The following is a 13,522-nucleotide window of genomic DNA, read 5'->3' as shown; positions in this document are numbered from 1 at the left end:
ATCAAACCACCCAAGCCTGCTGTCAGGTCAGCGCAGGTTGCACGACCCCCTTCATTTTATTTAAATTAAACACACAGGCTCGAACACAGAAAGATAATTAGCCATAGTCCACGAAGAGCTGTCAGCATCTCTCTCCATCCGAGAGAGACAATTGACTGTAAATAGTTTGCGGCATACCACGCCACATCAAGCGTCGGGCAAGGCAGTGAGGCAGGTCGCCATGGACTATAAAGTCAGTATGGGGATTGAACCCGTGTTCTTGGTGTCATTCTGCACCAAACTCTAGCTATCTACCCAAAGAACAAGGAAAATTACAGCACAGGAACAGGCCCTTCGGCCCTCCAAGCCTGCACCGACCATGCTGCCCGACTGAACTAACCCCCCCTACCCTTTCGGGGATCATATCCCTCTATTCCCATCCTATTCATGTATTTGTCAAGATGCCCCTTAAAAGTCACTATCGTATCTGCTTCCACTACCTCCCCCGGCAGCGAGTTCCAGGCACCCACCTCCCTCTGTAAAAAACTTGCCTCGTACACCTATTTTGTACATCAATTATACACCCAACTGAACTAACCCACCCTACCCCCAAAGACATCACTATCTTATAAACCTCATAATTGTAACAATTGTACAACTTCTGATACCAAAATTGCATACTGCCCGGTTTTATTCTAGTTCTGAAAAGAGTCATATTCTCATTCCACAGATGCTGCCAGATTTGCTGAGTATTTCCAGAACTTTCTGTTTTTAGTAAAAATATAGGGAGAGTTTCAACCCAGTTTGTAATGATCTATGGCAGAACACAATCTCTCATTTAGCAATCTCACTTACACAGAGTTCAGCAATGGCTGGATTGACAATAGGCATCTACCCAGTCCTGGGATGTTGGAATGGGAACTTGGTGTCACTGTGACACAGGAACTCTCGGACCAGGTTCTAGGACATAAACAGTGCCCTGCATTACAATGTCACCCGTACACTTCCATTAGTATGCTGCCCAACCGTCCTCCACTTTATTGAACAACCTCTGGAACCCAAGTTGCATACCATCCCTGGTCTCCATTGCTAATAGAACTATAGAATCCCTACAGTACAGAAGGACGCCATTGGGCCCATCAAGTCTGTACCAACTCTCCAAAAGAGCATCTTACCCCCCCCCCCCCCCCCCCCCCGTCCTATCCTTCCCTGCACATTTATCATGGCTAATAATTCACCTAACCCACAGATCATTGGACACTGAGGGGCAATTTAGCCTGTCCATTCCACCTAACCTGCACATCTTTGGACTGTGGGAGGAAAACAGATCACCTGGAGGAAACCCATGGAGGAAACACAGGGTAAATGTGCAAATTCCACACAGACAGTGACCCCTGAGGCTGGAATCGAATCCGGATCCCTGGAAGTTTTCACTTTCCACTCCTTTGCCTGACCAATGCTGTCCCTTCCTTCACAGCCCTTCTTACCAAGCTTTCAATAACCCCCACCCCTCATCTTCTGCTTGCTGTCTTGGATGCTTTGTTAGATGTTCAGTGCTGTTCCTTGTCAGTGCCTGTGGTTAGCAAGAGCACAGAGTTAATGTTACCTTTATCTATGGTCTCTCCCCAGGACTCTAACTATGTTATAGCAGTGAAGAGCCACATCACAAACAACAGCTCCTACCTACGATTCCACAAGGGGGACATCATCCGCTTGCAACCCATGGAAGGTCTTGAGGAAGGTCAGTGTCTGTAGATGTCTAATTATTCATTCATTGGGATCAGAAGGTAACAGCCAATTCCAGTTTTTTCCTGTAAACCTGAGTGCCTGGAATGATTGTAAGCAACCTATCTTGTCATCGCTTTTTTCTAATGCACGGCCAGTTTGTTTAAGCATCGGCTTAAATGGGCCAACTTGTACCCAGCCTCTGCGGCAGCATGCTAATTGCACAAAGGGAACATTAATTGTAAGTAACTGGATGGTTAAATGGGTCACCTGCTGTGGTATTGAAGCTCGTTAAGCAGAAAGACCCCAAATTTCATCCCGGATCTGTACCTCAGTATACCTGACTAAAGAGCGGGATTCCAGTAGGTCACATCCCCACTGGGTGGCTGGATTCTTATCCCAACAAAAGTCAATCCATTCAGAGAAGGAGAGAGAAAAGTGGGATCAGTTTGCATCATGCATCTATTAAGTTCAGTAAGAAGTTTAACAACACCAGGTTAAAGTCCAACAGGTTTATTTGGTAGCAAAAGCTGTCTATTAAGTTCATGCAGCTCCAAAGTCCATAGAATTGTTGGCACAACACTATCAGGAGTGGAAATCTGTTCTTATTAGTATTATCAATCTATAATACACAGACTGGTAACTTGGAGGGGTCATATTGTGAGATTTTGGGGGGTGTTGAGTGTGGATTCACACCCCGGTGATAGCGAGTGTGGATTCACACCCCGGTGATAGCGAGTGTGGATTCACACCCCGGTGATAGCGAGTGTGGATTCACACCCCGGTGTCAGTGAGTGTGGATTCACACCCCGGTGTCAGTGAGTGTGGATTCACATCCCCGGTGTCAGTGAGTGTGGATTCACACCCCGGTGTCAGTGAGTGTGGATTCACACCCCGGTGTCAGTGAGTGTGGATTCACATCCCCGGTGTCAGTGAGTGTGGATTCACACCCCGGTGTCAGTGAGTGTGGATTCACACCCTGGTGTTAGACAACTGTCATTTTGATGTATTTTGTTGTGTTTCTGCACTGCTTGATTGCTGTTCCCTGATGTTTTGTGACTGCACACAGACTGTTGCTATGGCTGCATAGTCAGAAAGAAGGTTATATACCTGGAAGAGTTAAAGAAATACATTCCTGATTTTGGTGGGTTGAAAGCAGAGCCAATCTGCTTTCTTACTGTTTGTGTGTGATTCATCCCTCCCCCTCCCCCTCCCCCAACACCTCCCTGCAGTTGCTGATTTTTGACACAAAACAAATTTGGAATGGGTCCCCCCTCCCCATTGGCTCACTTGATAAACGGATGGTCCCTGATCCTGTGTGGATACAGTAAGAAGTCTAACAACACCAGGTTAAAGTCCAACAGGTTTATTTGGTAGCAAATGCCACTAGCTTTCGGAGCGTGCTGCTCCTTTGTCAGGTGGAGTGGGAGATGTAAAGCTAGTGGCATTTGCTACCAAATAAACCTGTTGGACTTTAACCTGGTGTTGTTAGACTTCTTACTGTGTTTACCCCAGTCCAACGCCGGCAACTCCACATCATGACTACCTGTGTGGATAGTCCAAGGTCTGATGTGAATGGTCAAGTCCAGCATGGATAGGCCCAGGTCATTTGCCAATCTGTTAGGATTCCATCATCTCCTGCTCAAAAATGTGTACATATGTGGAGACTGGACTGAGCTCAAACCTGGCCTCAAAGACCAATGAACTAATGAAGAACAGTACAGGACAGGACAGGCCCTTCAGCCCACCATGCCTGTGCCAACACATGATGCCTTTCTAAACTAAAAACCTTTTGCCTCTACCCAGCCCGTATCCCTCTATTCCCTGCCTATTCATGTATCTGTCAAGATGCCTCTTAAATGTTGCTATTGTATCTGCTTTTACCACCTCCTCTGGCAGCGCATTCCAGGCACTTACCACCCTCTGTGTTAAAAACTTGCTTCTCACACCTCCTTTAAATTTTCCCCCTTTTACCTTAGACCTGTGACCTCTAGTAATTGACATATCGACCCTAGGAAAAAGATTCTGACTATCCATTCCATCCATGCCTCTCATAATGTCGTAAACTTCTACCAGGTCATCCCTCAGCCTCTGACGTTCGAGTGAAAACAAACAAGGTTGTCCAACTCTCTTCATAGCTAATACCCTCCAAACCATCCTGGAACATCCTGGTAAATCTTTCCTGTGTCCTCTCCAAAGCATCCACATTCTTCTGGTGGTGTTGCGACCAGAACTGTGCACAATATTCCTAACTAAAGTTCTATACAGCTGCAACATGACTTGCCAATTTTTATATTCTGTGCCCCAACCAATGAAGGCCAGCATGCCATACACCTTCTTGACCACCTTATCCACTTGTGTTGGCACTTTCAGGGAACTGTGAACCTGTACGCCTAGATGCTTCTAAGGGTTCTGCCATTTACTGTATACTTCTTTCCTGCATTAGACCTTCCAAAATGCATCATTTCTCATTTGTCCGGATTAAGTTCCACCTGCCATTTCTCCGCTCAAGTCTCCAGCTTTTCTATATCCTGCTGTATCCTCTGGCAATCCATCTCACTACTTGCAGTCTTCCCCAATCTTTTTGTCATCCACAAACTTACTAATCACACCAACTACATTCTCCTCCAAATCATTATATATATATTATAAACAACAGGGGCCCAGCACTGATCTCTGCGGAACACCACTGGTCACAGATCTCCAGTCAGAAAAACACCCTTCCACCGCTACTCTCTGTCTTCTATGACCAAGCCAGTTCTGTATCCATCTTACCAGCTCACCGCAGATTCCATGTGACTTCACATTCTGTGTCAGCCTGCCATGAGGGACCTTGTCAAAGAATTTGCTAAAGTCCATGTAGACAACATCCACCGCCCTGCCCTCATCAATTACCTTTGTCACTTCCTAGTTGGAAACATACTAACTGACTCCCAGCACCTCTGAACCCAGGAGAAATGGGAAGAAAACTGGAAAAACTGTCAACCATACTGACAGCATAAGTTACTGTTTTCCATACTGTTGTATTAACGCTTCAACCCCACCTGTATTAATGTTCTATCGACATGTATTAATAACTCCCTTCCCTGTATCAATACCTTCACTTGCTGTATTAATACTCCCTCCCCCTGTATTAATACTCATTCTCCCTGTATTAATACTCATTCTCCCTGTATTAATACTCCCTCTCTCTGTATTAATACTCTCACTCCCTGTATTAATACTCCCTCTCCCTGTATTAATACTCCCACGCCCTGTATTAATACTCCCTGTATTAATACTCCCTGTATTAATACTTCCTCTCCATATTAATACTCCCTGTATTAATACTCCCTTTCCCTGCATTAATACTCCCTCTCCCTGCATTAATACTCCCCCCCTGCATTAATACTCTCTGTATTAATACTCCCTCTCCCTGTATTAGTACTCCATCTTGCTGTGTTGTGCTCCATTGTCTTCAGAGGCCCCAGTTGTTTGCCTGTGGACTGAGCTGAGTAACTGTAATCTGCTGATATTTCTATCAGTGGGGTTTTAGAACTGATTTGTGCATGTTTGTTTTGTGCTCACTGTGGCCATGCCTATTTTACAGAATTATTTATGTAATATGGAAAACAAAAGCTGGGAGAAGCCAGAAGCAACCAGCTTCAGTCAGCATTGGGAAGGGGAAATAACAGCTAGCTTTCATTACAGCTGATGTTCCAAGTGAAAACTTACTCCATGGTTTGAACTGCTGCCTGTCTCCAGTGTGTTGAGTGTTTTTACTGCGTCATTATATTTCAGCAAACCAGGTAGCGGAGGATGTTTTGCTGGCTCCTCCATGTGGAGTGGATGTCAGCACAAATTTAGTTATGGCTCAGATTTGCTCAATACTGATGTTTAATGGAAACTCTGGGAAGCAGAGGAGTGCTTTTCCTTTTACTAAAAGCCATTGACATTTTATTCTAAACTGCTCACTGAAGCTTTTATTTTTCTCAATTTAATTTTTTAAATCTTTTGGTGTGTTTTTTTTTCATCCTTATTGATGTCAGGGATTTACACTGAAAATTGAACCCAGTGTCAGCATCAAACATTCCCAGGACAGGTAAAGTAAGTAAAGTCACCATAGTCCCAGATGGCCATAGACTGTTCTCCACTTTGAAGGGGAGAGCTGACTGGTGGTGATTTAACCTGAGGATCACCACACCTCAGGCGAGAGGTGAGATTGAGAAGGCGGGCCTTTACGAATAAGCTCAGCTGGTTCGGGAATTGGCATTGCTCTGCATCACAAACCAGCCGTCCAGCCAACTGAGCTAACTGACCCACTCCTCCCAGGCAGGTACAGCACGGGGTTAGATACAAAGTAAAGTTTCCTCTGCACTGTCCCCATCAAACACTCCCAGGACAGATACAGCAGTATTAGGTAGAGTAAGTCTCCCTCGGCACTGTCCCCATCAATCATTCATAGGATAGGTATAGCACGGGGTTAGATCCAGAGTAAAGCTCCCTCTCCACTATCCCATCAAACATTCACAGGGCAGTTATGGCACGGTGAAATGCACAGTAAAGCCTACTGTACACTGTCCCATCAAACACTCCCAAGGCAGCTACAATATGGGTTTAATAAAGGTCCCTTCACACAGTCCCACTCATCACTTCCAGGCAGATACACACATACAAAATCCCATCAAAAACTCACAGGACAGGTATAGTTTGGGTTAGATACAGAGTAAAATTTGGATGTTGTGACCCAGAGGAAGGGTGGACTCTGTTCATGTCTCTTCTGACAGCTGATCTAAAAACTGCATTCTGCAGGAACAATTGAGCAGATTGGAAATAGGTGTTGGGTGATGAAACTGGGTAGCTCGCAGCTCATGGACCAGTGGATGAAAGATTATGAGACAGATGAGGTTCCCAGCACTCACAATCCCTTTCCTGAATGAATATAACTGAAACGTATTCAGATTTGTGTCCACAGGTTACAAGCCACTCTGAAATAATAAACCTTTGCCTGTTTGGACAGGGTGGAAGTTTGGAGCTTTCCATGGCAGGTCTGGGATGTTTCCCCTGGAATATGTGCAGCCAGTGGCTGCCCCAGACTTCATTCACCTAAGCACTGACAAGAAAGAGGAACCAATGGACAAAAAGGGCAAAGTAGCAGCTTCCGCCTCGGCCGCTGTGGCAGCTGCTGTGGGATCGACGGCAGCAGCTGAAGAACTGGACAGAAAGTCAGAGGTGCGAAATTGATCCTCCAGCCGTTCACTGCATTCCATTGCTCTGCACTGCTGCTCTTGTCTGTACCCATAGAGTTTACTTAAAGCTGCCTTCCTAACGTAACCAGGGCCCAATATTAATTGGCTTTCACTTTGAAATGACATCACTCGCACCATAATGTCAAACCAGGGTGACAGGTTTTGATCTGTGGTGGTGAGTGAGGAGCAAACAGTCAGATGGCCATTAGTTGCAAGCTTTCTGCTTCTAGCTCAGCTTTACTTAGTTGCTGGACTTTAGATCTAGAGCTTCACTTTGTAGCAATTCTTAGGAATTACAGACTAATTTGCAAAAGATCATCGGGGTGGATACTAACCTTTTTAAGAGTGCCAGTGGGTTAAAGCAGCAATCGGTGAAGTTATGAAGAGACCAGATTCCAGTATTGATTCCCAGGCTGCACTTACCTACCTGATCGCAGTGCCAGCTTACCTGATTCCAATGGGCTGGGATGTGTAAAATCATGATGTGGAGGTGCCGGCGTTGGACTGGGGTAAACACAGTACGAAGTCTCACAACACCAGGTTAAAGTCCAACAGGTTTATTTGGTAGCAAAAGCCATTTTGCTACCAAATTGTGCTACCAAATAAACCTGTTGAACTTTAATCTGGTGTTGTGAAACTTCTTACTATGTGTAAAATCAGCCAGATTTCCTGCTCCTGCTCGCTGTACAGTGGTCCCTACAGGAAGGTACAGACAATTTGATATCAGGTGGCAGGGTTGGCTTTGACTTAGCTCCACCAGAGGGGGAATTGATGGCACAAAGTCAGCAGCATGGATAGCACAGTCAGGATCAGTGAGAATGGATGACACACAATCAGTACCTGTAGCAATGTATGGTGACGAAGTCGGTATCTAAAGAATAGATAGGCAAGGAGTCCTCAGTGAGAATGGATGGACATTGAGTCAGTCCCAGTAAGAATGGATGGAAATGGAGTCAGTCCCAATGGGAATGGATGGACATTGTTATGTTGTGGCTGTTATGCCATCAAGAGATTTCAAACTTTGTTAGAAACAAAAGATATTTATTGACATGAGAAACTCAGATATAGAAAGTTAATGCAGCACGAAGACTGTCCTGGGCAGAGCCCCAGCTCTAAGCGTTTACAACATGGTTCCAGAAGTAAAATGCCTGAGAGAGGACACACTCTCTCTCTCTCGTGTGATCACTCACTCATGATTCCCTCAAGTCAGGTGACTCACTTTTGCTATACTGTCTTAAAGAGACAGACATGACATACACTAACATCCCGCCCCCTTTAACTTTCTTCCACAATCTTCAAAATCGATTTACTCAACCCACATTCTAAATAACATTATACACACAAGTTAGACATTTGTAAATTGATGTTGCAATTGCTCAATGGAGGGATCTTGAGGCTTTCATTTTACATAACACTCCTTCTAGAAAGTTTCAACTATGCACAGTCCCAGATGTAGTTTTGCAAGGAATTCTTCCATACAGGCTTGCTGCTTTCAGAGTTCTGTTTTAGACTGTGTACTGACCATGGACTACATACTTTATTCTGCGGACGGTGTCATTCTCCAATCCTTTGTTGGTTACTTACTCTGTTATGCAACTTATTCTACAATGCATTCAGATGCCATCGTCACAGTACAACACAGTCTTACATTTTTATAGTTCTTGCACAATCTCAGTTTGTCACTTGTGAAGGGAATGGTTGTGATACTCTATTTCTGGGACTTAGGTAGCGTGATAAAGTTTCTTCTCTTCCTAGCATTTCTATTCAGCATGTTTTCCATCGACCATGTTATCATATTGTTTCTTGTGCATTTCTATCAGTGTAACCATTTCAGCAATCTTGCTCTAGCATGTCATCTCAGTTTCCTTCTCTGCCTGATTTGCTACTTTGCCTAATTCTCTCCAGCACATTTCCTGAAGCTGAGTGGCTTAATTTACTAATCTTCTCCTTCTGTCTTCCATATCAACCAATCTCCTGCTTCATCATGAGTTGTTCTTTATTTTAATGCATCTGTTTTTGCAATCCATTCAGTTTATCCATTTCTGAGTTTCTTCCAAAGTGAATCCATCACTTCCTTCTAACAACATTTGATAATGATCTCTTCCTACTTATACTTTGCGTGTTTTCAGACAATTGCCACATTCCTTTTACATAGATACATAGATATCTGTAAATTGATTTTGTTGTAATTGTTTCAAACTCTACTTCTATGTTCAACACTTCTTCCTTCTTCTTGCCTTTTTTTATTACACAATTCTCCTGAATTGCTAACTTGTTCAACAGTTGTGTTCTCGCTTTGAGTTTGTCCATTGCTATGTCCTCCTCAGCACCCTCGAACACCAGTCAATTTCTGCTTCTCTGCAGAATGTAAAATTTCTCCAGCTCATTTGTGTTTTCCACCTGACTGGTAGTTTGATCATTCAATTGGATCTCTAGCGAATTCCCAATATGGCTGTGGTGAATAACTCTGCTCTAATTTCTGCTTCAACTTTCTGACCACCTGCAGTAGATGATATAGGATGTTGTATATGAGCGCTATGGATCAAATCCTTGAGGTGCTACACTCTGAGACAAGCAATTCTCTCACCCATCACGAAACTGATAGCGTCCATTAAATGGGATTTCCTTTGCTCTTCTCGAGTTCCATGCTATGACCTCTCTGTTGAGTTCCGCTTGTGCTTTTTCTCTCCACCCTTTTTACTTTTTATTCACATCTTCAGGCTCCAACTCCAGTTCTTTCCTGCTTGTTAGTGAATGTTGTGCTGTTTATAACTGGCCCTAACAGATTTCCTAGTTGCATCCACCTTTTTCATAGAGCTTGGTTTTTTTTCTTGTAGCCGGGCCGCTTCTCATTGAAATTAAGGGTCACAAACTTTTACCTCATTTTCTATTTGCTGTAGTTCTCAGTGAAATTTATCCAACTCTTTTCTCTTCACTCTTAGTTCTTCTGCTGTGGCTTGTCTTACTTTCTGACTGATTACAGTTTTAACATTTGCTTGTAATTCATCGCTACAACTTTCAAGGAACTTCTCATTATAATACAAGGGTGAGACTTTTGTTGCCCTCTTGGGGTCTTCCAGTACCCATTTCTCAAGGGACTGTCTAATCTGAGTCTGGTGTTCCCTCTTGTTTGAGAGCTTATTACCTCCTCAGAGCTCCAGCATTGCCTCTTTCCTGAGGTCTTAATTACTGATCCCCTTTTTTAGAGTTGCCTCTTTTTTTAAGGGTTGCCCTCTATCTGAGGTCTTCTCTGGTTTTCCTGTTCCTTGTTCTTTGACACCACATACACAACAGACATGGAGTCAGTACCAATGGGAATTGGTGAACATGGAGTCAGTACCAATGGGAATGGATGGACATGGAGTCAGTACCATCATTATTTTTTTCACACTGACAAAGAGAGGGATTAAATGCACTGGGTGGCACAGTGGTTAGCACTGCTGCCTCACAATACCAAGGACCTGGGTTCGATTCCGGCATCGGGTGACTGTGTGGAATTTGTACATTCTCTGTGTGTCGGCGTGGGTTTCCTCTGGGTGCACCGGTTTCTTCCCACAGTCCAAGGATGTACAGGTTAGGTGAATTGGCCAAGCTGAATTGCCCCTTAGTGTCCAAAGATGTGTACTTTAGATGGATTAGCCATGGTAAATGTGTGGGGATAGGGGGGTGGGAAGGGCCTGAGTAGGATGCTCTTTTGGAGAGTTAGTGCAGACTCAATGGGCTGGTAGCCTCTTTCCGCACTGTGGGGATTCTCTGGCTTTGTGGCTAACCCCAGCTCCTCTCCAAGTTAGATCAATCATGTGTCCATCTGGTAATCCTTCTAGTAACCCATGCTGGAAGCATGCAGGCCAGCATGTCAGGTAAGTGTAATGCACAAAAACATCCCACGTCAACAATGTGATAATGATCACATAATTCCAATGTTCTTTCTGATATCCAGGCATGCTCGGTATGGACTGGAACTCAAGACTCGCGCCCTGTTTATGGTGTCTACGACTTGCTGCATAATCTGTGCAGCACATTATTTCAATATGAATCCTAACTTCATGTTATTCTTGACTTTTCTGCAGACCTCTCGACCAGTCAGTGAGTTTGTGGAGAGTATACCTGAATACATCTTTCAGGATAACCAGTGCACCATGATCGAATTTGCCAAGAAATACTTCCGTCAGCCTCACAAGTTAAAAAGGTGAGTGAGCATCAAGTCTTCATGTTAATCCGAGTCACACCAGCACTGCACAAATGAACAATCCCAAGTGTGATATTTCTGGGTTGAGAGCTTGATTTCCGACTGATCAAACATAAAACTGGTTGAGAGTAATCTGACCAGTCACATGATTACAGGCCTTGGCTGCTCAGCATTAATCCATTCCTATTTGCCCTGTTTCTTCCAGTTTTCTCTTTCTCCACACCTATTCCACTCTTCATAGTTTATTTATTAATGTCACAAGTAGGCTTACATTAACACTGCAGTGAAGTTACTGTGAGAATCCCCTAGTCGCTGCACTCCGGTACCTGTTCAGGTACAATGAGGGAGAATTTCGCATGACCAATCCACCGAACCAGCACATCTAAGTACATAGATCAGTACAGGCCCTTCGGCCCTCGATGTTGCACCGACCAGTGAAACCAATCTAAAGCCCCACTAACCTACACTATCTTTCGGACAATGGGAGGAAACTGGAGCACCTGGAGGAAACCCACTCAGTCACGGGGAGAACGTGCAGACTCCGCAAAGACAGTGACCCAAGTCGGGAATTGAACCCATGGCGCTGTGAGGCAGCAATGCTAACCACTGTGCCACCATGCCGTCTTCACCCAGATGTATGATCTGCACTGTGGGTTGTGCCATATGTCTTTTGCCTACGTCATTTAACAGTCTTAAACTAACCAGGGTGGATAAAAATGAATTGAATTTGCTAAGCCACTATTGGATCACCTCAATTTTCTTGGATGAATGATTTCTTGCCAAAGCATCAAGGAAAAAGCCAGATCACAAGCATGCACTAAAGACTCTTTATTGGATATAAACTCAACCTCTCACATTCAAGGCCATGTACACAAATATTTAATACACATATCTAACCAGAGATTCCTAGCAATAGGTTGGCAGATCACTAATTGGCAGTTACATAATAAAATGACTAGCAAAAATCCCACAGAAAATTCAGTGTTAGCACTGAGGAGAGAGAAAGAAAGACTTGCATTTATTTAGCACCTTTCACAACCTCAGGATATTCCAAAATGCTTTACAGTCAGTGAAGTATTGTTGAAATGTAGTCACTGCTGTAATGTTGAAAAATCACTAACTGGTGCTGAGTAACTATAGCAGTGACAAGATGTTACACAGGATACATAACATAGAAAACAGGACATTTGGCCCAGCCAATCCATGCTAGTGTTTACACTGCACCTCCTTCCATCTTCCCTCATCTAAATCTGTCATCGTAGCCCTCTAACCCCACGTCTGTCAAATGCTTTTCTAGATTCTCTTTAAATGCATCTGTCCAACCATCCCCTGTGGGAGCAAGTTCCACATTCTCACGGGTAAAGATGTTTCTTCTGAATTCTCGATTGGATTTCTGGTGATTATTTTATATTGATCTTCCACACAAGAAGAAACATTGACCTGAATTTCAGGCTTGGCATGCATGTGAAGTCGGTGGGTCTGGAAGCAGACGTAGAATCCACTCCTGGGCGAGATCACGTTCTCAAGGCGATTTCAGGCTGGGTGGACAGTTAAGATCCACCCAACGCGAAACGCGTCTACCAGTTGACCTGACAGTGTGGACTGTAGTGGGAATGCATCAGGCATCCGATGGTAACTCCCAGGACTTTGGTAACTTCAGTTAAATTTCCAGTGGAGAAACAGATTAGGTCCTACAACATGGAAACAAATTTGGTGTTAATACGCAGCTATGACATGGTCCGGACTTAAAACCTTCACTGACTTCATGTATTTGTATATAGTGGTGCAGAAGCATGCCTTGAAAATCTACAGGTCCTGCACAGCATCTGCTACTGATCCAATTAAACCTTGGGGCCGCGGCAAGGATGTGGAGGAGGGAGGGAAAAGAGTTGGAGAGAGAGTTCCTTTTGTGTATTATATCAGCGAAGAAAGAAAGAATCACAAATAAGCATTTCTCCAACAACTTCCAATACTTCATGACATCCCAGAATGCTTTTTAAAGTGTGGTCAGTGCTATAATGTGGAAAACGCATCGGCCAGCCACATTGCGCACAGCAAACTCCCATAAACAGACATATATATGTGGAGAAGGCATATAGTGTGTTAGCTTTTATTAACAGGGGGTTGGAGTTTAAGAGCCGTGGGGTTATGCTGCAACTGTACAGGACCTTGGCTATTGTTGATTTGGAATATTGCGTGCAGTTCTGGTCACCTCACTATAAGAAGGATGTGGAAGCGCTGGAAAGAGTGCAGAGGAGATTTACCAGGATGCTGCCTGGTTTGGAGTGTCGGTCTTATGAGGAAAGGTTGAGGGAGCTGGGGCTGTTCTCTCTGGAGCGGAGGAGATTGAGGGGAGACTTAATAGAGGTTTATAAAATGATGAAGGGGATAGATCGAGTGA

The 13,522-nt window shown here is 44.1% G+C and overlaps 1 protein-coding gene across 1 annotated transcript in view; it reads left to right on the top strand.

Annotated features, from left to right (window-relative positions):
* The window catches only part of myo15aa (myosin XVAa), a 149,174-nt gene that overhangs the window by 112,285 nt on the left and 23,367 nt on the right, over positions 1-13,522 (top strand). Inside the window, 4 exon segments of the mRNA XM_078239875.1 lie at positions 1,609-1,720; positions 2,774-2,848; positions 6,704-6,915; positions 10,760-11,125. Of these exon segments, the coding sequence (XP_078096001.1) occupies positions 1,609-1,720; positions 2,774-2,848; positions 6,704-6,915; positions 10,760-11,125 (765 nt within the window).

This window comes from Mustelus asterias, chromosome 23 (genome assembly GCF_964213995.1).
Source record: "Mustelus asterias chromosome 23, sMusAst1.hap1.1, whole genome shotgun sequence".
Lineage (NCBI taxonomy): Eukaryota > Metazoa > Chordata > Chondrichthyes > Carcharhiniformes > Triakidae > Mustelus > Mustelus asterias.
Note: the sequence above shows the minus strand (reverse complement) of the source record. Positions and strands in the feature narration are given on the sequence as shown.